Source organism: Semicossyphus pulcher, unplaced genomic scaffold (assembly GCF_022749685.1).
Source record: "Semicossyphus pulcher isolate SPU_LCO1_2020_fin unplaced genomic scaffold, fSemPul1.0.p SCAF_5, whole genome shotgun sequence".
Taxonomy (NCBI): Eukaryota; Metazoa; Chordata; class Actinopteri; order Labriformes; family Labridae; genus Semicossyphus; species Semicossyphus pulcher.
Window position 1 is genome coordinate 22,572,155 of NW_027211726.1, and position 27,897 is coordinate 22,600,051.

General features: G+C 41.9%; 1 protein-coding gene across 1 annotated transcript in view; it reads left to right on the forward strand.

The window, feature by feature from the left end:
- Positions 1–15,589, forward strand: part of trim71 (tripartite motif containing 71, E3 ubiquitin protein ligase) — a 28,348-nt gene extending 12,759 nt beyond the window's left edge. Inside the window, exons 3-8 of the mRNA XM_069682008.1 lie at positions 3,705–3,872; positions 9,216–9,350; positions 12,909–13,151; positions 13,366–13,863; positions 14,474–14,614; positions 14,779–15,589. Of these exons, the coding sequence (XP_069538109.1) occupies positions 3,705–3,872; positions 9,216–9,350; positions 12,909–13,151; positions 13,366–13,863; positions 14,474–14,614; positions 14,779–15,351 (1,758 nt within the window). The 3' untranslated portion in view covers positions 15,352–15,589. The remainder of the gene's footprint in view (positions 1–3,704; positions 3,873–9,215; positions 9,351–12,908; positions 13,152–13,365; positions 13,864–14,473; positions 14,615–14,778) is intronic.
- Positions 15,590–27,897: the final 12,308 nt, after the last annotated feature.

Below are 27,897 nucleotides of genomic sequence, written 5' to 3' on the forward strand. Positions count from 1 at the left end.
TTATGGATCTGGGAGGAAGTTGAGCTAATTAAAGGTACAGACACACATTTTGGACACTAATGTGCTTTTGAAAGACAAACAAACGAAGGGTTGGAGACATTTTTGTGTTTTTTAGAACATTTACACTGTTCTTGTTTTAAAGACGAACATGGAAAATAAATTCTCGGCTTAATTATGACTATTGCAGATTTGCTGGATGGATAATGGCAACAGGCACAAGCCCCAAAGTAATGAAAGAACAAGCAATGATCTGGAATTAAAGCTGAAAAGTTGGGTCCTGTTGGGGCTCCTCTTTTCCGTGTGAGGCTAATCTGTAGAGCTACTAATAGATGACCTATTATTCGGAACAAGAAATGTTGTAATACTAAAGCTACTGTAAGGAACTTTTATTTTGTGCCGATCTTGGTGTCTGATCTCTTTGCTGATCTTGATCTTGTCCAAATAACAGTGAGCCGTCTATGGGCTGACAAAAAAAAGAAGCTTAGCGTCGCCTACTTTCTGTCGGCACACACACAACCTCACGCTGTGTGTGCGCTGCAGGTGTAGCCATTAAAAGTAAACAGTCTGCTCCGTGAACGGTCCGAGTGTGTAGCCACAGCGTTAACGTGCACCGGGACGAGGTGCCGGTGTTAAATCCGCCAGAAATTCACACACTTAGCCACCTTGCGTAACTGCCTGTTTGCCTCAATCATCCCGCAGGCGCATGTTTACAGTTTACAGACAGGTGACACACATACTCAGCATGCACAGCGGTCATTTCACTCTGTGCCCTCATAAAAAGCTGCACTAATGTGATATCTAACTGACTTTTCCTGTTCTATGTGTGGAAAAAAACTGCTATGGATGTTACGTGGGTCATCAGCGTTTGGGGAAGTAAATCTCCCTCGTGTGTGTACGAAAACTAAAACGTGTGTTTTTCCCGGTATTGACAGTATTGCAAAATCCATGTCAGTGGCAGAACATGAACTCTGATAAATTCAGAATCGTTACAGCCATACATGTCCTGTACATGCACAAGCAGCGAATTCTGGTAGAAAATCTCATCCTGCTTTCTTTTCTGTGGAACATGTAAACAAGGTTATTTGGGCAACTTGCTGTTAATCGCCTCGTCTGACACCGACCCTATGGCAGCGATAGCAGGCATTAAAATTGCTAAATAGAAACCGTCAATCTTGTCACTGATGGTCTCGTTTGCTTTTGTAGGTCATATAGAGGCATCAATACCCAGTATTTCACAACAGCTTAAAACTCCTCATAGGACATTTAAATTAGGTACATATACTATATTATATCAAATTATGTGTGGAAGATGTTGGAGACCTCTGAAAATAGTGTAGGGACACAATTGTTACCTTACATATTTGTTGCGTAGGACTTCTTAAGGCTCCTCTCCCTAAGTGGGTTCTAGACCTCTAAATGTCACAAATAGCAAGTCAGCATTTTCATGTCAGGATCTACTTTCCATTCGCTATAAAAATTTACAGTTCATGAAACCACTCATCATGTTTTTGTCAATATTTAAACAGCTTGGTTTGATGATCTGAGTGCTGCTAATCTCAGTCCTGGAGATGCTATGGGTCAGTCTCTCATAACAATGCAACATATCATGGCACCATCAATCTGCCTGTCCCTCAGCCATGTGTCCATCATCCTCCATCTCCACCTTCCTCCTCCACTCCAGCCCAGCTGCATTCCTAGCTTTTGTGTGTCATGCCCCCTTGGAATTTAGGAGATGCGGATGGGGGTGGGATAGGACAAGAGAAGAGAGGAGGGCAATGAGTGACAGAAGTAAGAGAGACAGCAAGAAAAGGAGCAGGAGAAAAGGATCCAACAGGAGCTTAAAGAGAGGGCAAAAAGGAGGAGGAAGTCAGAGAAGGGGGGGTCTCATTAGGTTATGCCGCTCCCCAGGGAACAGTCATTATTGATGGATTGATTGCAGGCCCCTCCCCATCCACTCAGGTCTCCTGCTATTGGAGGCCATTGATCTGGTGTCTCTTTGGGATATGATGGTCAGTGCATATTTAATTAGCCTTCAATTACAAATAATCAGCATTCAGACAAGAGGCTTAAAGCAAAGCTTCGGTTTTAGCAACAAAGGTTAAGTGACATTTTTCCTTTCTTATCCCAGGAGACGCTATCAACCAACATCAATGCTGCTTTTGCTTCATCAATCATTGATATTTCTGCTCAAGAAATAAAAGGGGCTAATACAATATAGCAATCAGAGATGTTTATTTCTATGTAAGACAATTAAGGAATGTTGACATATAATAAATAGAGATAATTGTAATTGTACTTCCAAGCAGACAGGCATGATACTTTTGCCAATTTCCCTTTATGGCTCGACTCCTCAGATGTTAGAAGAATGTTCAAAATGAGTATTGATTGAGTCTTGGTGGCCTTTTGTCCTTCTGTGCATCTTCTGGCTCCGTGTTTTGGAGCAGAGAAGCTCTCTGGGGTGTTGAGGCCTAAATGAGCCTCCCTGGTAGCACATGCATATGGATGACTTGTTATCATTCATGGTCTTTTCTCATTAATTAGATTTGGGTGTGTGTGAGAGAGAGAGAGAGGGGGTAGAGAATGACTCTTAACTTAGTGATACATTTAATATCCTGCCAGTCTGATTTCATTGTCAGCAATTGGTGACTCACAACTGTAAAACACGTCAGCGTTCATAAAGCTGGAGCCCTTTTTACATTCTAATTCCGCCACAGCACCATTACAAAGTTATGCCACCTTTCCCATTTTACACTGAACCAAGCAACAGCAGCGTAAAGCTGCCCCAGTGCGTGTTTGTGGAACTAAAAGGTGTGAACAAACAGGGCAAACTTTACGTACACACGGAGTTGTTCTGCCCTGCCGTCTCCGCAGTTTACACTGACGCCGCTTCCCCTCTGTTACTATTTCCTATGCCAGATCAAAGTTGGAACAACTTCGCCCCAGCATTCTGCTTCTGTGCGTTTTCTATAAAAGACATCCATCGTCCTCTCCTTATGTCCTGCGTGGGACAATAGCCCCTTCAAGGCGACACTGCCAGTTCAAGGCGGGATTATTGCGCCTGTGTTAAGTTCCGTCTTCTATGTAAAATGCACAGAGGTGGAATGGTAAGGCGAAGTCGTTCCGCCGGCATCGCAGGTAGGCAAAATGGTGTCTGTGTAAACAGCGGAGCTGGCAAGGGCGGAACAGCGCCATTTGTGTGTATTTGAAGCACGTGCTGTTTGTTTCCACATCACACACGTTCTGCTTCTGCGACGCCAGAGAGCTGTAAAAACACAAACTGGAGCGGCTTTACAGCTGCATTGCTTAGTCCAATGTAAAATGGCAAAAGCTGCATAACAATTAAGCTTTGTTACGGTGCTGAGGCGGAATCGCAGTGTAAAAAGGGCTAATGACCGATGTACCTCTGTATCTGTTTTGAAAACACATTGACCATTATCTCAAAACAGTCATTTTTGAGGGTCTAACAGAGGCATCTACAACTTACCAAATGCAATCTTGAAAAGTCCATGCTTCACCAAACACATACCAAACTGACCCCAAATCAAAGTAAATGAGGACCTGTACACAAACATTATACATTTGTGTAATTGTCTATTTGTTGGTAAGGTTTTAAGAAGTCATTTATAAACAGCAGCTGCAGTTTCAGTTTGTACTATTTTGAAAACCAAACTAATTTGTCTGTCTCTCTGTTTGTTTGTTTTCAGGTGTTTCTCTTCTTCTGTGAAACCTGCTCTGTGCCTATCTGCAGGGAGTGCAGCGTGGGCCGTCACATGGGCCACACCTTCGTTTATCTACAAGACGCCGTACAGGACTGCAGGGCCATCACCATCCAGCTGCTGTCAGATGCACAGCAGGGACGACAGGCTGTGCAGGTGAGACAGGAACGCAGACAGACACATTTACAGAGAGAAAATATGCTTCAGTAATTTATTTGCTTGTGTGTTGGCTCTACTGGGTGAATCTGGAACGAAGGCAGTACTATTGAGGCAAACATAAAACACCTCTACTTGTCTTTTGACTTAATGCGAGGGGTTGTAAAGTGTATCAGAGAATGATCTATTGGCCAGCTGTCTTTATAATACATCAAAAGAAAGTGGTTCTGCATCACTCCCCGGACTTTAATAGGTCAAACTGATTTCAGTCTTAACCAAACAAAGCAAAGAGCAATTCTGCCCAATTCTCCAAGGTCTGACAAAAAAAGACCATCCTTATGAAGGTCAAACCACACCAACCCACCCTCATCCATCTCCTAGAGGGACGGAGGAGAAGCTGAGGAGAGCAGCTGTGTCTCTCCATCGTCCCTTTGCACAGAGAAACCAACTATTAGAGATGATCAGCTTGAATGTGTTTGAGAGTGACCAGTCCTGGCCTGCTGGGAAGCCTGGGGTTAGAGGTGTCCAGCTGGCCATGAAAGGGGGTGGGTCACATGGGGTGAGGTCTGGTGGGGGCAGGGCTGAAGGTCAAAGGGGAGGAGGAGTGGAGAGGAGGCTGGGGGAGGGTGGATGAGGTATTTAAAGGATTTCAGAGAAAGGAACTCCCCTCCTCTGTTAAAGAATTGGAACACTTTGCCCTCCCCCTATTCACTCACTCCCTCACTCTCCCCACCATCTCTTACTCTCACCCCCAAACAACAGCCTCTTTTCATTTACATAATTATAGCTTCCCCTTTGATTGCAGCTCAAACAATGAAAAGTGTACAAGTTTAGAAAGGATGAGAGGTTTCAAATGCTGTTTTAAAACTGCCTAACTGACTTTCTTTCTTCTTTGCCTGTGCCCAAAAGCACCTCAAGTTGCATTCCCTGATCTGAAGAGATCGGTTTTCAATTGTGGAGAAACAATTGATCAGTAGAAATTTGATTGCAGCCTATTTTGGAAAGTGATTATTTATATAAAGTAATTTATCAAAGAGCTAGAGTAAGAGCTGTTCTGTTGGCTCTGTGAGTCCGTTATCTGGCACAGAGATGCTTTAAGGTAAATATGAACAGCAGCATCCTAACATGCTCGCAGTGAAAGTACTGAATGCTAATGTTTAGCAGGAAATGCTAACAATGCTCGGCATTTGCTACTTAGCGCAGTAAGGAAACAGTTTGATAAAAATTAATGTTCCTGTTCAGACTAATGGCTGTATAGATGGATGACGCCTCCATCTGCTCCCATTGTACGAAAATGATGCCCAAATAGCCCCCATGATAGGCGCTGCCATCTTGCGATGGTGATGTCATTTGGAGCCAGAGACTGCGCAGTAGAGATCGGCGGGTGAAGTGGCCATAGCCACTTCCACTAACCAAAACACACACAGTTTACTTACCGAAAAAACAGCAAAGATCCTGCATGCCGGCGTATCAAATAACTAATTAAAACTAAACTTATCAGAAAAATGAACACTTGGACATAAATCAGCATGATAAGAACTAACTATAATGACAGAAACCATGTTTGAGAAAAAATTATCTGGCGTGTATTTGGATTTTATAGTTTGTCCCTCCTGTTAACATGGAGGAGGCAGGCTGTATGACCTATACTACAGCCAATCAGCAGGGGGCGCTCCAAATGTTTTGGCTTCACTTTTAGGGAGCTGTCATGTCGTCCATATTTTTATACAGTCTATGATTCACACCAAAGAGGAGGACAAACTGACAGTCTGACATTAGCATCATAGGGCTCTGCCTCTAAATTGGAGTAGAAACCCTTTATCTTTTATCATTGTAAAGCTTTATATTTTTGAGTTACAGACTATTGCTTGGATACATCAAGCCATAAGAAAATTTGGACCTTTCTGTTATGTTTTTTTATCATGATATAGACTAGACAATTCACCTCCTCGAGGAAAAGTAAGATTGACATATCCTTGTTTACAAGAAAGCAAGTCCAACTTGCCTGTTAGCTATATGTGGAAACTACGACTTAAAGGGGGAACAGGATAGGTCACTCACTAGTGTTTGCCTGATGGTCTTGAGAGGTGGCGTAATGTTATAACCTTGGTAAAGACTCTCCTGAAACATGAAACACTAGCTGTTCCACTAAGGTCATGTGACACACTGGCATGTACTATCTCCTCAGCAGAGCTTGACCTTTGTGTTGCTGGTTCACCATTTGTACTTTAAAGAATGGGTGCTTGTGTCACTCTGGGTGTTCTGCAAATTCCCAGATTCACAACATAGATCTTCCTAATTAAAGGCAGACTTTAAACTAAAGCCAGGTAACACAGCACTCTCTTTTCTTTACCGATGAGTCAACAACGCCTCTCACTTATCTAATGAAAAGCACCGGGATCTGTACTGCTGAGTCACAAGAAACACCGCCTACCATCTGGCAATACGTTGTGCTGTTTGGTGTGTGTTTGTCCATTTGGTCCCAGGTCACCATGGCAGTAAATGCTGACGCCAGATAATATGTAAACACATGCACACACACACACGCCACACCACACCACACGCTCATGTCCCCCGAGGTAGGAAATTTCCGCCCACTCCACACCCATTATCATCCCTGACCCCTGACCCCGGACTTGTGACCTCCTGGTTGGCCAGAGCTCTTTGGCTCCGTGGTTTGATTGGTCAGTTTGACCCTCTTTGTGTTCCAAGCTGTGCTCTTCTGGGAATGTTAAGGGAATGATGGAAAGAGAAAAGATGGAGACACATCGAAGGAGAGGGAGATCCAAGAAGCAGAAGTCAGAATATGCAGATTGAAAAGAATGAAAAAAGAGACAGATTATTTTTCTCTTTCCATCAGTCCAGCTCAGAGGAGAATGAAAAAAAGAGAGAATGAATGAAGAAATAGAGAAGAAAAAATAGCATTTTATAATTACAGGATAACATAAAGACAACTGGAGAAAGATGGAGCCTTTTTTCTTCAAAAGTCCTCCCTGATTCTTCCAGCCTGCTGTTCCCTCTCTTGGGGCCTGATTTAGCTGACCCTTTAGCTGCCCATCTCAAATGGCCCAGCTAAAGAGAAAAGGACCCTGCTGCCAGGCTTTGTTCTTGCAGGGGTGCAGTGGGGGTGGGTGGTGTGTGTCTTAAGACAGAGGTTGCAGATCACAACCTGTAGAGGTTTAGGCGACCTTTGATCCCAGTGGTCGATATCACAAAGGAAGCCTTATCCCACCTCCCCTTCGTGCCTGTGAGGTCTGGTCCACCCTGTGACCTCCCAGAAAAAGCCAGAGGAAGGGCCGGATAAAGGAAGAGGAAAATGTGCAATTAGCCCAAATTCTGAGTTGTAAAAGATAGAAGCTTTTTAAGGGGGAGTCTTTCAAGTTTATACCATACAGTTGCTTTTCAGTGCCTCTACTGATCAAGAAACGTGTCATCCTCCTTCCATTGTCCTAAAGTCCTGATTGTGTAATGCCATTCTGTACAGTTAGAGGGGTAAAAAGATACAGCACCATTTTCCATACGTTCCATTTTTTCCTTAATGCAAAGATTTAAATAAATCAATGTTTGAATCAGAGTTTCCGTTATCCGGTAATTATTGTTTTTCACCGCTAAAATCTATCAGACATATTCAGAATCCCCCGGTCATAATGTCCGGTGAAAATACATTTTCAACAATAAGAATATCACTGATTCATTACACCTCCGTCCCATCAGCACTTCAGAAATATGCTAAACCAGCCATCCAACCCGTTATTGGTCATTTTGGAAAAGGAATTACCGACAAGGACGAGTCAGCAGTACCAGCCCTTGTCATCGATGCCACAATCGCATGAGATGCCAGCGCTGTGATGACAGCGCTTCGCGGCTATGGAGGCTTGAATTACTCCAGGCCTGCGAAGTCCTCATCAGGGATTTCAGTGAAATAGTAAGCAAGTTGATCAAAAGGTTTCGTTTTTGTTCCTGTTTGGATAAATTAAAGAGCTCTCCCCTCAGCTACGGCATGCGTCGGGCAGAAACGCGGTGCGGTCCCCACCCTACAGGTGCTCATGGAGCTCAGATTTTGTGGCAGTAGGGCCTTTCAGAACACCGATCGAGACATGATAAATGTTTCCTCATTTCATTATCCGTAAAATGTATTTTTCTTTACTTGTTTTGTTATCCATATCTTATGTCAATAATTTGATGAGAAAAGTTAGCAAGTGGAGATGTGTGTTGCTTGGTAACAGTCACCGCTTTTCGAGTGTTCACGTGGACCCGCATCATAAGACCGGGCGCAGCTTCGACCGGTGTCAGTTAGGCTCGGTGCACTCGGTATAAATTCAAATCATGAAGTTGGTAATAGCTAAGTCGGATGTAGGAGACCTATTTTCTTTACGCCCAGCTGATGCACTCGACTCCTGTGAACTGTAGACGGAGTCCTTGTTTACAGTGAGTGATTGCTGCCTCATGCACAACTCCTCTGCAGGTTAAAAGTGCAACATTACGTGTATCATATATTACTTTTTGGAAAAGATTATTGTAGGGACAAGTCAGTAATTTCCCTACCTAATTCTATGCCCTTGATATAGCCTGCCTATCAATTGTTTTTAAGATAAATAAATGCAGATAATATTTGACCTTAATTTCACCCATTGGTCCGGAACAGTGAAGCTTCCAGGACTTGTGGACCTGGACACAGATTTTTTTTTTTACGTAAACCCTGATTTGAATAAAGAATCAAAGTATGAAAGTGCAACAATCTAATGGAGCACGCTCTTCTCACACTGAGACACTTGGATAATGAAGCTTTGATAATGCACTGTTAGGGGAAACTGTGTCTGATGTAGGACTTCTACTTTCATCAGGCAGACTTTAAATATCAGGAGTGAGTTGGGGTTCGGGCCAGCAGGATGTGCATCATTCTGCGCTGTGTGAAGTGACTTCCTATTCCTGACCTGTGTTTCCTTTTCCTCTCAAAAGAAGCCACCAAACATGACAAAGAACTAGATCACGCAACCAGATCAGGTGTTCGTGCATTGACTTGCCAGGAAGATGTCACATACAGTGTCCTCTCTTTTAATGTTTCCTGATCCTCTGCATCCTGTTGCTGGGGGTCATCTGAATCCCATCTGAGTAATAAAACAGACCAGACAATGATGTGCTTTAGGGCATTTAAACAACCCCGTCCAGTCCTTTCACAGAGTTGCAGAGCCCTTTTCAACTAATTTGTTTAATTTTCTGTCTGTCAGTTTTTTGTCAGAAATGGTCATTCTCAAAACTCAGTTGAATTCTTAATCAATTTACTGTAGGCGTGAGTATTATGTCACATCAGTAAGATCACATCATGGTGCTTTGTTTCCCCAGCTGAGCATGGAGAAGGTCCAGGCCATGGCAGAGCAGGTGGAGATCAAAGCAAAGGTGGTGCAGACTGAAGTGAAGGCCCTCGTCCTCCGACACAAGAAAGCGCTGGAGGAGAGGGAGTGTGAACTGCTGTGGAAGGTGAGTTGCTTCCTTTTGGACTGTGGGAAGAGTGAGAAAAAGGTGAATTCTCTAACAAAGACCCTACATCCTCATCCATACCAACACCCCATACCAGCAGTCTGCAGTCCAAACTGTGTGCCCTAGCAGAGTGTATAATGTCTTGGGCTAATTAAACTTGTTAAACAAAACCTGGTACTTTGGTCTGCACTTCAGAAACCCTCTGCCCGGGCCTCCCTGGTTTAAAGTTACCCAGAGAACGAGTGGGTCTTGGGTGAAAGAACCCTCATCCCTGAGGCCCCTCACCCCTGGCTAAACCTGTGACTCCAAATCCCTAACCCTTAAATGAATTAACCACATAAAAAGGGACTGTACTACATACAGTACATGCTATTGTGCCAGTCAAGCCTCTTATACAAACACACACACACACAAAAGCTGCATCATATCAATTACAGCTGAAGCCAGAGACTTTAATGTGTACATGTGCACGTTTAGTGTCCTGGGCTTGAAAAATCAGAAGTGATAATTTAGCAGAACACCCAGCGCTCTACCTAAACTCTTGTTTCTCCACTTTTTCCTGAGAGAGGGCTCAATGACATCGTAAAAAACTGAGCTGTGTCTCACTGCCTCAGATCTTCCAGTTCTCGTGTGTGTAAGTGTGTGCGCAGGTCAAAGTGTCAAGAGATGGTTTTCACTTACTCATGTTCCCCCTTTAATCCTTTTTACACTGCTACAGGGCTCACTCTTTATCCCTGACCCGATAAAGTCATTACAGGCAGCCACAGCACACCCACATACAGTAACTGACAGATTATTACACGTTTCGTGAATATAAATGATTTGCCTCTATAGCTCCTGTCACACATGCACTGCACATTGTCCGGGTGGGCTGCATGTGTGAACGCGGCAGGTAATAATCGGTTACATTCACCATGAGCAAGTGGGTGGAGTTATGGCGTTTATACCATGCGACTGGTGCAAAACCAGAAGAGCGGCATACCGGTATAACAGGATGATTAGAACATCCGAAGTTAAAGAAGAAGGATCATTCACAAGACGACAGCAGCAAAGATGAGATTTGGGAGCTTCTGGCTGTGAGGCCGATGCCGATATTGTTTTTGCCTGCTGCAAGGACTGCGAGGCAGCGTACTTTTTACATACACACACACGCACACAGACACACACACACACATACACCACCGTCTGACAGGGACCCGCTGTGAGGGGCATGTGTGAAACGACAACTGTGGAACATTTCAGGAGCTGTCTTGAAATTTTCTGGAAATTGAGGTGGTAGGAGGCTGTCATGTTATATAAGTTTGTCATTTTTAACAATTGATTGGTCAATTGAGTCATTTGTCAAGCAATGATGGAAAACATTAGCTGGTTACATCCTCCAACATGTACTTGTTCTCTGTTGCATTTTATTATAAACCAAACTAATATTGTTATTGCTCAACAAAACTGCATCACTGCCTGGGCAATCTCTGATCCCATTGGCTGTAGTCTGACGATGATATAGCCTCTGGGGACAACGGTGAACATGTTGGGCGTCTAGCCAGCGGTTAGTGATAAACGACTTCCAGTCAAGACTTTAATTACCGGGTCTTACCTTTGCCAAAATTTCAATATCATGATGCAGATTTGTAAAAAGTAAACATGAAGCTTTGTCAGGTCTGTCCTCAAGAGAAGAAAACAACTTTTAAAATGCTCGTTCGTTGAATGATGCATTCGTGGAAGTCAGGAAATCTAAATGCTGAGCGGCTTTCATGACACAGCGTCAAGGAAATTTATCTCTTGCACTTTATTTACCTGCCACCTTCTGCAAGCTCTGCTCCTATGCTTTCCTCATTTCAGATGTGAAAAATTTTCATGATGAAGTGAACAACTTCCAAGTCATACAAGACAGAGATTTGCTACGCTTCCTGTTCTGTTAGGCAGCGTTGATGTCAGCTATGCTGACAGTGTTGTCAGGAGTAGAGGTAGTAGAGAAGCAGAGGGATTCATGGTTGTGGGATTGTGACAGAAAAGTGAAATGTGACTCATGGGTTAAACATGTGACTTGAAAGCTCTGAATGTGAGTCTGGGTGTGTCTAGACAAAGTTATTGTGTGAATGTGAGGTTGTAACTTTATAAGTAGTTGTTACATCAAAGAAAACATCACGGTCTCCCTCTTGGTAGCAACCCGTTTCTGCTCTAACTCTGGGGTAATGTCTGGATACGTTCAGTGCGTGTGTGAAAGGCACTTTACATACCAACTCTGCTTGGAGTGTTTTCATGTGAGGAACTTAAACCAGTCATCTGTCCATCAGAGAGCGTAACTTGGGTCTTTGTCCTCAGTGACTATAAAGTGTAACTCTAGTCTCACAGATGCAAATTGCAGTTCCACTTATGCCAAGGATGAACAAAAGCCCCCACTCTTTTGGATTCTTTGTTTCTTTCAGTGTCCTTCCCCACTATCAGAAGTCCTTCTAACTATAGAAGCAGTCAGGCTATTGTGTTTTACTCCTTTTGTTAGTTAACGGTAAGTAAGAGCCCGATCCCCGCCTCTCAAGTTCTATCACCCTCTTCAAAGCTTTCTTGCCTGCACTGTAACTTTATCTGTCTTCTGAAAGCAACAGAAATGTGTTGCGGTTAGGTGACCCTAAAACTTTGTACTATGATAAGCTTCATAATTGCCTCCCAGTTCCACTTTGGTACTGTTTTTAGCCTTGTCTGCCCCTGATGCCTTATCTCAGTGAAAAATATTCACTATGCATTATGTTATCTTATTTAAACCACAACAGCTGCGTTTTTTCAGTTGCAAAATGAACTCCCCAGTAAAGATAACATCCACATTATCATGAAGATTTAAGAGATTTTAATAGTTATTACACAAATAAATGTAATTTGAAGCAAAAATAGTTTTTGACTTAATTACAAATTATCTACATTTTGTCAGTGGAATATAATTTCAATTTAACACTGGAGTCAGTAATGCATAGTTTCCCTTAAATGCCCATCATTCTTATGTCATACATTTTATAATATAAATTAAATCTCCGGTAACTCCCTCTGCTACCTCATGCTGCTTCACTTCACCAGCAACCGGACTTGGAGTCATTTACACATCTGTATACAGGCAACCAGCTGCATGTCACCCACATGTTCTCCTTACTCCTGACTAGAGCAGACGCTGCATGGTCAGCACATTGCTGCCATCTTGTGGGCAGACCTGGTAGTAGCAGTGTTTGGTATGACGGAATTGATTACATTGTTGTCTGTTTAATTCCACATTCATTTTTTGTCATATGTGCAAAAAGAGGTTACTAATGAGGTTAATCATCACTTAAAAAGTGATCTATATCTAGAAGCAATTACAAGGTAATTACAATGTATCCAACAACATCAAAGGGTTTTTTTCTAAACTTTATCTGGTTGTGTCATTCAGTTTGAGTGCTCTTAGCCAACATTGCCTTTCCAGATTAAACACCATATTTAATATTTTTATTTTTCATCAATCAACCTCTGTGATGCTTTTTATGCTGTTTATTGGTGACGTTAAACATTGTCTTCTCTGGTTCTGTCTCCTGTCAGGTGGAAAAGATCCGTCAGGTGAAGGCCAAGTCTCTGTACCTGCAGGTAGAGAAACTGCACCAGAGTCTGACCAAGTTGGACAGCACCATCGCTGCTGTGAGCCAGGTGCTGGATGAGGGCCGCCACCTCGACGTGCTTCTGGCCAGAGAGCGGATGCTCACGCAGATCCACGAGCTAAAGGCTTTGAGAGGTTTGCTGCAGCCGCAAGAGGATGACCGCTTCATGTTCACACCTCCAGACCAGGTAGGCACTCAGAACCTATAAGTCATAAAGAAACACCCAAAGTTCAGATGGGTTTAAACACTATGAAATCTTTGTTTACTGAGCCTCATGAAATATTAATAGTTGTAGTAGTTGTGCTATGGCTGCTTAACGTTGGGGATTATATACATCTATTCAAATTTCACAAGTTAACCTTAAACAAACTCTTTAATGTTTTCCATCTTGGTTTCCACAGGCTCTCTACATAGCCGTCCAGTCCATGGGCCTTATCAGCAGCGGAGCATTCGCCCCAGTCACCAAAGCCCATGGTGAGGGTCTAAAAAGTGCACTCCGTGGCAAGCCTGCCTCCTTTACTGTGATTGGATATGACCATGACGGAGAGCCACGCCTTTCCGGCGGGGACACAGTGTCTGCCATCGTCATGTCGGTCACTGATGGTAACCTGTCTGCAGCTGAGGTTACGGACCACCAGAATGGCTCTTACAGCGTCAGCTACCTGCCTAAATTTGAAGGGGAGCACCTCGTGTCTGTGTTGGTGTGTAACCAGCATATCCAGGGAAGCCCCTTCAAGGTGATCGTCAAATCAGGGCGGAGCTACGGCGCCCTGGGCTCCCAAGTGTCATCCTTTGGGTGCGAGGGGGAGGGAGATGGTCAGCTGTGTCGTCCCTGGGGCATTAGCGTGGACAAGGAGGGATACGTGGTGGTGGCTGATCGGAGCAACAACCGCATTCAGGTAGAGCATGATGTCTTCTTTTTTGCAGCTCTGTGAGAGACAAACAATGGTCAGCATGTTGGTTGTTACTTAAAGCTTAATTCTCTACTTTTTGCAGTTGTCAAACATTATTGTTTATAGATTAAAAACAACGTAGCCATTACAAGTAAATAATCTGCACTAAACTGCCCTTAGACTGCTTATGTTTAAGTTGCCATTCACAGAGAAGGTCATGCTATCCTTAAACTGTTGATTTTTATGCTAAAAGTGACGCTTATTTCCTCAAACTACCCCCCTTGCAGACACACTCAATACGATGGTGTTTTGTCACTAAACTTTTTTATTATGGATGAAATGATAACATTTAAAAACCTGATAATATCACCATATTTCATAGAACAAATAGCAGTGTCAGGAGGACTCTGAACACTTAATACACACTTGAGATGTTTTCACATCTGTGTGTTTCTTTGCTTGATAAAAACATAAGCTGTGTATACTCTAGAGTGCGTGTACAGAGTCTGAGTTGCTCACAGTTAGAGTTTAGAGCTTTACAGGAGAGCTGGAACAGAGTAAGTCATGTTGTAACAATGAACTAGAATCAATAATTGTTTTTGTTCCTTCCCTTCAGATATTCAAGCCTTGTGGTGCCTTCCACCATAAGTTTGGCTCTCTGGGTTCTCGCCCTGGTCAGTTTGATCGTCCCGCGGGGGTCGCATGTGACAGTCAGAGACGAATCATTGTGGCTGATAAGGACAATCACCGTGTGCAGGTATGAACCACCACTTAGACACAAGCACAAACATTTATAAATATGTGAAATGTGTAGGCAAAAACTAGTGTACACAAATATAAACACGCAGCTCCTCATGTTTACTCTCTCTGTACTGCCGATGTTTTCATGCTGGGCCCTAAGACATTTGTTTTGTCTGACAGGTGTTTACTTTTGAGGGCCAGTTCCTGCTAAAGTTTGGGGAAAAGGGTACCAAGAACGGGCAGTTCAACTATCCCTGGGATGTGGCTGTCAACTCTGAGGGTAAGATCCTGGTCTCAGACACCAGGAACCATCGCGTGCAGCTCTTTGCCCCGGACGGCTCCTTCCTCAACAAGTACGGCTTTGAAGGGGCCCTGTGGAAACACTTTGACTCTCCTAGAGGAGTGGCCTTTAACCACGAAGACCACCTGGTGGTGACCGACTTCAACAACCACCGGCTGCTCGTCATCCGGCCCGACTGCCAGTCGGCTCGCTTCCTGGGCTCCGAGGGCACCGGCAACGGGCAGTTTCTGCGGCCCCAGGGTGTCGCAGTGGACCAGGAGAACCGCATCATCGTAGCCGACTCCCGCAACCACCGAGTCCAAGTGTTCGAGCCCAATGGAAACTTCTTATGCAAATTTGGCACACAGGGGAGTGGCTTTGGACAGATGGATCGCCCCTCTGGTGTGGCTGTGACGCCTGACGGAGTCATTGTGGTCATTGACTTTGGAAATAATCGCATCCTCAAGTTCTAAAAAAAGTGTATTCTCTCCCTCCGTTTGCCCTTTTGCAGTTTTTTAGATGAAGGAAATGGAGGAGAGAGAATGAATCAACAGACACAACCGGAGGAGAGCTCAGAGAGGATTGAAAGCATGTTGAAGTGAAGGGAAATTAAAACTGTATATGATTTTTTTTTTTTTCATTTGCATTAATCTTCTCCCAATCAGATATCTGTGGTATGTATGACAAAGGGGACCTCTACAAATTGATAATCAGTAGAAAAAGAGCCATATTTCCCTTCCTCAGTCTCCGCTGCTCTGAATCCTCTCTGTACGCTCTCCTTAAGTCTCCATCTCAGGGATTTTCTCACTTTTCTTGAAATCTTGTACCCTCTGCTCCATACCTACCTCATTTAGCTCTTTATGAATGTACTCATAGTCACTGAGCAGAGGTTTTAGTCCGTGAAGTTTTACAAAGAAGAAAAGTCTACCTCTATACTTTGTTATTTAAGAGAGACATAAAATAATGGACTGTTGAGTTGATATTTGCACAGGATTAATGGAATTCTTGCTGTGCATTTTGAAATATGAGTTAAAGTGAACCTCCTGAATGTTGTTGCTGAGACAATACTCAGATCGCTGTAGAGGCTGCATGATTTATTCTCTGTAGAGGGCTTCGCTCGGAGAGGAAACAAGGGTACAATAGTGTCCTTTCCACGTTTTTAGGCTCCCTAGTGTTTTGCTTATGCATCGACCCTTGTCTCTTTGTGGCTTTTTGGAGTTCTTAGTGTCATGATAGCCTAAGAAGAGTGCCCGAAGCGATGCCAAACTTGATAGAATTAAAATTAGCTCAGGTCTTAGTACGACTCATTACTTTTCTGACTCTCCCTATAGCTTTACTAGTTTATAACGATTTGATGAATTTATTTGACAAGAAAAATGATCCCTGAAATGATTCCTAAGATAATCCCTCTCATAAAATCATCCAAAGTGTTTGGATGTCTCACGAGACTGGATGAACTAATGTTTTTGATAAACAAAGACAACCTGTGTCGTTGCTATCCAGTCAGCATGAACAACTATGATGCAAGGATTAGAATGCAAGGAGAGCAGCACCTCCTTCAAACCCACCAAAGGATTTTGGAGATGGATTTTCCAAGATCTAGATCTATTAGTGATCTTAATGTAGAGATTTAATCATTTAATTGACACCTTTTTGGTGAGGCATGCTGTGTGACAAAAGCCTCACAAGTAGACACCTAATTTGGCTGTCCAGAGGACGTTAATGACATCACATGAAAGACACCTAACATTAAAATCCTTTGGATTTAGCCTGTGGTTGAAAGCCACTTGCTTTGGCTCCTGGGGCTGAGGATTGAGTCCAGTCCAATGAGAGGGCCTGATCACGAAGAAGCCCTGCCCTATTTATTGATTCCAGGAGATGAGGAGACCTCTCCAGATTGAGCGCTAGTAGACCGATTCCTCTAAAGATGGAGGTCTAAAGAACAACTATTGGAGTCAACCAAAGTTAGAATTTCTGCACAGTGGCTAACTGTAGATTTGGCAATTTAAGAAACTAAAAGTCCTCTTTGAAATCATTTTCTTTAATAAGCATTGTCGCCCAATAGTGAAAATTTAATAAAAGTCATGCAGTTGAGTCCAAAGCCGTGTCCAGGCTTAGAAGATTAAAGTGTGCTTTAGTCACAGTATATTGTGCTTGAGTACTCTCACACCTGGCTGAAACCAAGGCTCTTCTTGGTGAAGCTGGTTTTGAAAGATCCTTTTTTTTTGTGTAGAGAACAGAAGATACACGCACCAAAGAGACCCCCCCCCCTTCCTTTTGCATTTATTGCCTCTGCCCATCAAACAATGCCCCGTTAATGTCATTATTAGACAGCCCATAGAATCCAAGTAGCATCTCCCCTTAACTTTTGTATCCCAATATAATCAGCATAGAAACCTAGAGATAATAACCCTTTGTAGTGAAGCATTGTGGGGTTTTGAACCCCCCTGCCCATGTTTCAATCTGTGTCCCACTGGAAGCACTAGACAATTAAGGTTCTGTTAGCCACTTCCTTAGCCTAGCAAAGAACCTTGGGGACTTATGTAAAGATTTACTGACTGACTCTCGCCTCTGAGGAGAGGGCCCGTCTGCACATGATCAGGATTTACATTGTCATATCTCAGATATCCTGAACCTCGACAGTCATTTTACCTCAACTGCTGAATACCTCAAATAAGTCGCTCATGGCTGCTGTGCATTTAAACATTCAAATACCTCGACTTGTTACCCATTCTGAGTACCTCATTTTCACTCTTGTATTTTAGCATACCTTGTCATATATTTATGCATAACCAATATACCTCATTCTTTGAATCATCTTGTGTTAAAGTACAGTACATGTCCCATAGCTCTTGGACCAAAGATCATGGTACTGTTTTAATTTGTATTACGGTCATCGCTCCATCTTCCAACCCTGAACAGCTTTTGGGTTGTTCAATCTTCTGTAAATTGCCTGGTAAACTTTGCCTTTTATCAACAAGAAACCAAATATTTCAGATGAAAGCATTGTGCCAAAATGATCTGTGAGAGTTCTGTGCCAATCAGGGTTGGCATTTGGACCACGCTGTTGTAGACGACAAACATCACTGGACCATTATATCAGATACAAATGTTGAATCGGAGCACCTGAGAATAAATCCTCGCTCTCTGATAGGATGCACTTAAGAGGGCTGGGCCCCATTTATCTTTACCTCATGATGATGATGATGAACATGCAGATTCCACTTGTACTTTGTTACTGTGCGTAAGGGGTGATAGGAAGAGGATGTGGCCTCTTTTAAAGAGTTAAGAACTTCACAAATTCGCCTTTGAACATCCGAGATTTACCTCAAATTTCAGCACAATTTATTAATATCTCAGTGTGGATTTAAAGATGCTTGATGTTGGTCGCATAGGGCCATAAGACCAGTCTAAACCCAACCATGCTCGCTGTGTGCTTCAAACAGACACATCAGAGGATTACGCCGAATACATGACAGCAGGCTGGGTTTATATTTAAGTGGAGCTCATTGATGCACATTGATGGCGAGCCAATTTGATTCCACAGATGCTTTGAACCCAACACAAGATGTTTTTTGTTTTTCAGTATTACTCTGTGAAATGTTCATTCATGTTGCATCAGTTTTTTTTTATTAAGATTGCAGAATTCTATCTTTAAGATCCTTAGGTCTTCACTCTTAAAGAGGAAAAATGTATTTTAAACCTTTATTTGTTTTTCATTTTGTTGCATGCTTTAAAAAGTCCTTGTATTATACCGACGTCTCTCAGATAGGTGGTGCAAAACTCAGATGGGGTGGGTAGTTGATTATTGGGATGGTTTTACCAAAATATATACCCAAAGATTTGTATGTGTGTGTTAGGATTGCGTTGGATGGAATTAACCTTTGACCTTTGCGATTGTATTTCCTGTTCTCAAGAGGCTCTGTAGAGTACAACCTGTTTGGCCTGCCATGCCTCCATTCCTGAAGAACAATAGAGGCAGAGTTTTCAGAAGAATGCAGAAGGCTGGTGTGCCCCTGGACCATTAGTGCTTAATTTTCTCTAACTCCCTCTATTATGCACAATATGTGTAGACATATTAACATACTCTCCTTTCACACCCAAGCCCTGTAACTTTATGAAGCTGTTAAAGCTTCCTGCAACGGGTAGACTTACTCTACCGACAAAGATGAATCCATAAGGTGTGTTTCTCGTGTGAGGAGCAGCTAGGTTTCTCCAGCACAAACTAGCAATCAGCTCCCTTCCTTGTCTTTATAAAATCCAGGAAGTGTGGTGATGGCTGCTGAGCACATGACTGGTTCACTGCACTCCTGCTCAGCGGGGTTTTTGTTTTTTTCATAGGGCCTCTGTGGTTTTTTTGTCCCCCATTTTATTTCTGGCCTCTCAAGGCTGTAAGAGAAAAAAAAGCAAAAGTGCACCAGGTGACGTGTGCAAGGTCGTAGACCTCCTTTTAATGATTGTATACTCTAAAGAAAGAAAGAAAAAAAATGGTTGGAAAATTTAGAAAGGAAAAAAATAAAACTCAGGTAGTTCTCAGCAGCCCTGCCCTGCAGGTGTCTCATTGAAACGTGTCCCGTAGTGATGATGTAGTGACTTTCCCCCCTCTTTTGAGCTCTCATTACTAGTCTGATTCTTTGTGTGTCCATTTACATATTATAAAAGAAATTATTTCTAAATTTAAAAAAAATAAGGCTTTCGATTAGTTTCCCCTGATTAATCTGTTGTTTTTTTTGCCAATTTTTGTTTCCTTTCACAAAAAAGTACAAATGCGTCTCACCACTTGATGCTCATTGGCCCTTTTAGAATGTATTTTGTGAAGAAAGGGGTTAAATGGGATCTTGTTGATGCTCACTTGCTACAACCAGCTGCTGGTAGCAATACAAGACACAGAAAATACTAAATTTTTCTTCAAATCTTTAGTGCTAAATGTTCCACACCAGCAATACTGAGAGTATACAGTGGAATCATGTGGTTGTAGTGGGACATGCAGCACAGAGTTCATTTATTAACCAGCCTTTACATGAACCTCCCCACTCAGGGGTTGTTTGGTCCAAAAGGAGAACGGCCAGTTCATCTTTTCCAAACTTTGTGTCTCTCTCTCCCAGCAGCTGTTTGTTTGTGGAGTGTGTTATGTGTTTGTGCGCTGCATCTGTGTTGTCTAAGCAGAAATCCACTGAATGTATCCTAACAGTCCAAGAAGCAGGGCGAGCCAGCGTGGCCAGCTGAGTTTAGATGGGTGCTGCTAGCGCTTCCTCAGCCAGGTCTGTGTGTGTGTTTATCAAACCTTGTTTATGTGTGTGTAAGCAGGCACGCCTTCCCTCCCTCTTAACACACGCTCGCATCGGGCTGAGTGAAGTGCAGATGTCAGGTCTTCAGTCTAAATAAAGCACAGGAGACTATAATATATTGGCCACCTGCTGCTCTCTCTGTACTCTGTGGACTTTAAACATTTCCTATGCAGTTTTTTGTTTGCTTTTTTGTTTACACTTAAATAAAGTTGTATTTCTTTGACTTCAAAACCTGCATCTGTTTTTGTCTTGTTCTTGCACTGTAGCAATACTAAAATTCACTTATTGTTTTGACTTTTTACTCAGATGACTTTAGAGAAGATGTCTGAAAAAACTCTTCTATTGCTGTGTTCACTCACTGTGGGTTTTGAAAACTGTAAGCCCCTTTTATAAACCTTAGATGCACACACATTATACCCTGTAATTTTTCCACATCTACTCAAGAGTCCATAAGAGATATTCAGTATTTAATAAAGTAATCCATTTGTTGATATAATTGACAAGCTTAACAGCTACACCTTCAAAATAGAATAAAACAAACCCAACCTGTGACTTCACAGTGAGACTGAAACTGGTTTCAGTGGGGGTTGGAAAGGGTAACTACTACCAGTATTATAAAGTAATGTCACTTCTGCTCTGCTCCACTGCTATTACTTACATTTTTTGGTAAATATAATACAATTAATAAAATACTGCAGTGGCTCGTTACTTCTGTTTCTGATCTCTTACATTTCCCAGAAAACCTTAACAGCCTCCAGGCTTTACATGTTGTGGGCAGTTTTTTTTTCCACTAAAGAAAAGTTATGTTAAATGTTGAGGGAGCGAGAGAAGCCATATACAGCTATGTCTGATTTAAAAAACACAGTAGGTTGTGGTCAATGGAGGCTGCTTCCACTTTGTAGTTTTCTCTCTACATCTGTGTCATTTTTTAAGATTAAAAAATTAGAGATTTAAAGATTAAAGAGTTTTTCGCTGGTTATGAAACAAACTGAAATTATTTCTGATTAATCTACATGAGCTACAAAAGCAAACCAGACCATCAGCGACAAGATTGATTTTTTCTATATAGCTATTTTTGATGCCTGAAGCTGCTGGCGAGGGGTAGGTGTCCTATGAAGTAATCAAATGCATGCTGCCTTTGTTTACATTGTCCAGGGCAAAAATTTTAAGTGAGTGATAAATATGACTGTTAAAGAAAGCAGGATGAGATTTTTTGCTAAAAGCCACCACATAAGCATGTACAGGACAAAATGCAAAGAGATACGAGGTATAGCTTTGTCCACAGGCGGCGCCAAATAAACACAAACCAAAAGTTCCTTACAGGAGCTTTAAGTAATAAAAATCAAAGCCACAGAGCTGTGAATGCATTTCCAAACATGCTGAAGCTCCTGCATTTCAAACATATATGATCTCCCCCAAATAGTGTACTGACAACAATGTTATTATGTTATACTCGAAAAGGTCATATAGACTTTACATAGACCCGATTCAGGTGTAATCCCAGTAGTAATGGGACAAAAGGAATGGTAATCCACAAATAAAGTCACAGAAACAAATCCAAATGCTAAACTATTTCTAGTAAAACACTGCAAGTTTCTACTGAGTATTTGAATAATTCCTGTGTTTACTCACAGTGAGTTGGAGTTGAATTAATGATAAGAAACATACACGAATCTCTCCACAGGGAGACACTAAAGTGCAGAAGAATCAGACTCGGTTGTAGTTCCCTCCTCCACAACTTGATGTCAGCAGCGCTACGTTTCAGATTCACCGGACATCAACACGGTATTACGCTGTAGAAGATTTATGTAACATTACAGTAATAAATTATTTTAGTCAGAACAGGAGATGAACTGGAAAAGAATGATAACTTGAAATGAAATGTGGAGTATCTGTTAGATGAGATATCTTTATGTACAGTGTCTCTTTCCTGCACAGAGGTAGACAGACATAGCAGTTATGGGGTTGGAAGGAGTGATAGCAGTGGCAGTTTGGGCACAGATGATTCATGAAATGCAGATTTGCTAGATTACAATGACAAGACACGACACGGCGTCGCTGATCAAACACAGCATGCTGCTGCACCTCAAACATCTCCCGAGCACTGAGCTGGGACGGCACGAGCAGAGGAGCACCTGTATGTGCGAGGGCCCCAGCAGATGGCTGGGAGGTCCTCGAATGTTGTGTGTTATCATTGGTGTCTGCATCTTGTGAATGTGTATGAGCGGTTTTACGTGGCTCTCTGAGGAGCCAATTAGCTGTAGCAGACTGAGAAGCGGCCACAGAGCACAGAGATCCAGATTGTTTTCGCTTTGGTGGCGGCGCAAACTCGCCTGCTCTGCCAGAATCAGCAGAGTGCATCAGTCACTGCAGATCTGGATTACATGATTATAGTTTTGTTTGCACATGGCATTTAGAAAAGGCTCAATGCCCCAGAATCTATGGAGCTTACATTTATAAAATGTATAAAAACATAAAAGTAATTTTGTATTTTTATTTATTTAATTATTATTATTTTTTACAAAATGTTTCCAAACTTTTAATCTCATGATGGTATTTTTCATGACCTGGTAGATATGTAGCTCCTGTTTGCCGGATCAGCCACAGGGAAAGGCTCTGGGTGTGCATGTAAATAAAAGTTAGAGCCCTATACTCTGCCCTCCTCCTGCGCTTTGATTGACTAGTACTACTATGCTAGTATTAGTTTAAACTAAGTTTGCTTTCTGCTACAAAGCTCTTTAACAGCAGAGCCATGTGGGCCAACTTGTTTCAACCAGCAGCACGGAACAACCTGTTGGAGTCCCGTGTAAATCCGTGGTGACCAGATACTGGCGTTACCTACTGAAAAATCTAACAAGTTAAATTACTTTTTTGTTGAAATTAAATCCCCTTTGCAACTTGTTGTCGGGTATATTTTCAGGACGGTGTGTAGCCTACTGGAAGTCTACCTTTGAGTGTATTGACTCTACCGTCATTTCGTAGCCTAGTTTACATCCCATAATCTGTAACTCTGCAGGCTAATAACAGGAGTGACAGACGCAATATAACCTTTTTAGCTCTTTATTATGCTAACAATCTGACAGTGAATACAGTATACAGGCACAGCTATTTCAATGAAAACAATACAACACAGGCCCTTAGTCCCACCAGTGTTGCAGAGCTTTGTTTAGTTTGCGGATGCTACATCAACTTTGAAGTACAACTCTTCATAGCTGACAACCATAGAAGAACATTGCACGTAACAAAAAAAGTAATCTGAGTACACTAACGGATTACTTTGTAGCGCGTTGCTTTAAGTCTAACTATGAACTTTTCTTAAATCTCACCAAACTACGACTGTTTCAAAATGTTAACAGGCACCAACTAAGTTAGTATAAGGTACCAAAAATACTTAAATTAGGAAAAAGATCATGATTTGGGGCTGACAGATGGCTCTACCACCTGACAGATGGTTGAATAAACTGCTGTAGTACTACATGTAATGTTTGCTAACTACTAGCTGGCATATCATTTCATTCTGTTGTTGCCGGATAGTATGTCTTATCATCACCCAACTGTCAACAAAGTCTTGCACTAAAGTTACAGTAGATATCCATAGAGGGAAAAAAATCTAACCCTAATCACCTCCAGCAGTTGAGCAACATTATCACTCATTTAGAGTCATTTTTCTGGCCACCTGGTGAAACTCAATGCAATATTTACTCTTTAATTTAAGTCTACAACAACTCCTGAGGGAAACTTTGGGTGCTTTAGCTGCTAAATGCTCCATTATGTTCACCAGCTAGATGCTAACTGTGTCCATCCTTTGTTTAGTGCTGAGCAGGTAAGTGGGTTTTCTTTGTTGCTTTTTCATTTGATTCATTGATATGAATATAACAATTAAAGCTTCTAAACTAAATAAGAGGTTAATGATTGTGTTGTTTTTTATTTACAGCTGCCTCTGCTTCATTGAGTCAGAATTACTTTGGATAACCAGCTGCATTTGGAAGCAGTGGTTGAGCTTTCTCTGGGGAGGGATGGAGAATGTCATGAACACCACTGTCATGAGAAGTGATATGTGTCAAAGGGTATAAAATAGAAACGTCCATTGTAAAATAAATATGAACTTAGGATAAAATCACATTTCATAACAACATAGTTTTCATGTACTCTTCAATAATTCAACTGTGTTTATATAATTTGGTCATTTATAAATTGTTCTCTTTCTCTCTCTCTCTATATATATATACTGTATATATATTTTCAAATAAAATGACTCACTCTAAATAATTTCACACATCTTAGGGCTCCATTCTTCAAGGTTAAAAATAGCTTTTGAGCAGGTCAGAACGTATGACACACAGCCGTCATGCTTGTCTGATGTTAACCTGAAATATGACTGTGTGGGCGAAGACCGACCCCTCTCGCAGAAAGCAGAGTGAGCAGCTGTCGTAGTCTTGACGTTGAGGTGACGGAACCCGTGACGTAGTCAAGACTCCTGAAAAACGTGACTCCCCCGAGGTGCCTTCATATCCAATTCAGCCCTGGTCCTGAGGAGAGTCCTTCCTCAGAGCTCAAGTGTCAGAAGGAGAAAAACTCGAGGGGGCAGCTGTGTGGCAGCAGCGGAGACAGGGAAGCAGAAAAAAGGCATTGATTTTGTCTTGATTTTCACACTCTTCAAAGACTTTTCAAGCATATTGACTTCAGCTCACAGCCAAGAAATGTTTGTGCTCTGCCTCATCAATTCACAACAAGAAAACAACCCTGCATTTGAGATAATGAGGCTTTACACCCAGAAAAATAACAAGATACACAAAGTGGAAACATGAAAACAACTTTTTGCTATTTGATGTTGTGAATTGGAGACAAACAATTCATGCCTCAGCTGTATTTCTGTCATTTCACTACACATAGCACTCTCATCTCTTTTATATCAGTTGTAACTCACATTGCCATTGAAGTACCCTTTATGCCTATGTGTAATGTGTGTACATTTCTCTGTTTCCTCATTCATGTTGTCACAGTGATCAGAGCTGCGCACGACAGACAATTCAGTTGTGCTAAATATAAGGTGTTACATCATCCTTATGTCTTCCAGACCCATTGTTCATTCTCTGTTGCTCATGCTGGGCCGCCTTGCCAAGAAATTACCTCCTATAGGCCTGGTGTGCAACCTTTCCACTTTTTGTCTGGTTGTATTTACCTATAATTGTACTCATAACTTGGGAGATTCTCAGAAACACCTATCATTTCAATGGAACCTCCTTTATATCCAGTTAAAAAAATGCTCCAACTTTGAAAACAAGTCATTAGACTCATCCACACAGAGACATTAACATACACAGTTACACACACCCACTTCACATCCAGAATGCACCTACATATATATACACACACACTTTTATACACCAAAGGCAATGATGCTCAATAAAGGCAAGTGACTAAACTCAAAAGATGATGCACACTTTTCTGTTGAGGCGGGCTCATTGGAGACAGGAGCTCTGCATGATTATTTTTGGAGAAACCCTTCAAAGAAGGCGAGACTGATGAGTTTGGATGACGTAGCAGCTATGGGACATTTGGTCACAAATACGAAATGCCTTGATGTCCTCAGATTAATTTCTTCCACAAATTACTTTGATCATGACATCTTTATCCTCCGCCCCTGAGTGAGTCATGGCAACTCCACTGTAGCAGTGTCGTCGGGCAGAATGTGATTGAATGTGAATAATGTGGGGGGAACATAAACCAATAATAGGACTGAACGCGGCCTTGTAACCTCAAGTTTCTGACCACTACTCTCCCTAGTCATCATGCATCAGGGAAGTTTATTAGACATACTGACACTTGTGTATGCACGTACACACACCTGACCAATCCATTATAGCAGCCAGTGGACTGATAACCACACAAAGCGACAGATGCAACATGGAGCCATGTAAGAGCTCATTGACCTCTGCACTGTTCTGGGGGCTGTGTTCGCTGGCACAAATTACCGGTCCATCCATCCCCTGTACCCTCCCTGTAAAATGAAAGCGACTGTGGATCACTGCACCGCCTGCACAGATATAGCTCGCCTCTGTCCAGAAATTTGAGTCCTCTCATGCATGTGTGCATGACAAAGAGAGAAAGAGGAAAGACAGTGAATTCTAATTAAATAGAAAAAAAAGTGATGTTTTTGCAACTCCTCTCCAGGAAGTTTTGTTTTGATCCACCAACTTTAGCTCAAGTGACTGGGAGCAATCTTTGCACTTTAGAGTTCTAATCACAGTACATCCATGCTTAACAAGCATGTTGCTTCTATTTTCCTCACATTATTACTTCTTCTGCAAGTGTCTCCTGTCTTCTTTCAGCACCACAATGGTAATGGGTCTAGCACTTTTACAGTTGTGTTAAAAATGTCCCTTCTTTCATCATGTCATATCTAACTAAAAACCTAATTTACTGAGTTGTAAGTGTTAGCTAGCCTGATGTGTTAGTGTTAGCTAGCCTGCTTTATTATTGTTAACTATGTGTTAGTGTTAGCTAGCCTGCTTTGTTAGTGTTAGCCAGCCTGATTTGTTATTGTTAGCTAGCCTGATGTGTTACTGTTAGCTAGCCTCATGTGTTAGTGTTAATTAACCTGATTTGTTATTGTTAGCTAGCCTGATTTGTTAGTGATAGCTAGCCTCATGTGTTAGTGTTAGTTAACCTGATTTGTTATAGCTAACTTGATTTGTTATTGTTAGCTAGCCTGATGTGTTAGTGATAGCTAGCCTGCTTTGTTGTTTCGCTAGCATGCTTTGTTGTTTTTTTGCTAGCCAGTTTTGTTAGTGGTAGCTAGCTATCTAGCTTGCCTGTTAAAATACTTGAGCAACTGTTGCACATTTATACAGTGACTACACTTTACCAACAGTATATAGTAAAATTATGTAAAAAAGAAATCTTACTCCATTTAATTGCAGCTTGTCTCTAGAAAACTCTTTTATCTTTTTATTTCAAGTATAAATATTTACCAATTGATTTTTTGGCATTTGTCTTGCTTGAAGAAAAGCTCTGTCTCTCAAGGGAGTGGTTTAATTTCACCATGTGTCTGTGTTTTTTATTGTTTCACCGGCCAATTTGTCCTTCCCTTACTCCTCTTGTTTGTTACATCAACCTTCTACAAGCCAGTCAGGCATAAATAGGTGAGCCGCTGTCAATATGATAATCTCATAATTTATTCATTCAGCATTTCTGCTTGTCTCTCCTACTCTTCTTTCTCACAAGTGTGTCACAAATGGAAACAGCCAGGGGGAGATTTCCCATGTTGCCACAGTGTGAAAAGGTCAGCACACACATTCATAACACAAACAGAGATCAAACACTTGCGACTGTACATCACCCACCATTGTCTCTTCCTGCAACACCCCCACTTTTCTCTGTGTCTCCATCCTCGTGTTTTTTTCCTTCTTTCGCTTTATCTCCCACTCTTTCATAGAGTTTTCTGTTTGAACACTAGGATTTCTTCCTCTCTGATGACAGCAGACAACGAGGTGGTGAAGTTCTTCAAAGTTTGTTTCATGTTTTAGTGCAAGGCCTGGCTTTTTATCCCTAAGCTCTGATTGACTTTAAAGATGGAGATAGACTGGCATTTTAGTCAACTTACAGACACAAGTCATCAGTCATTTAAATCACTTTTGAGTTGGCGGAGGCTGTTCAAAAGTCTCTGAGGCTGGTGTTTTACTTCCTCCAGAATGTCACTTGCTTTGTCTGTTTTAGCCCTTTTATTCA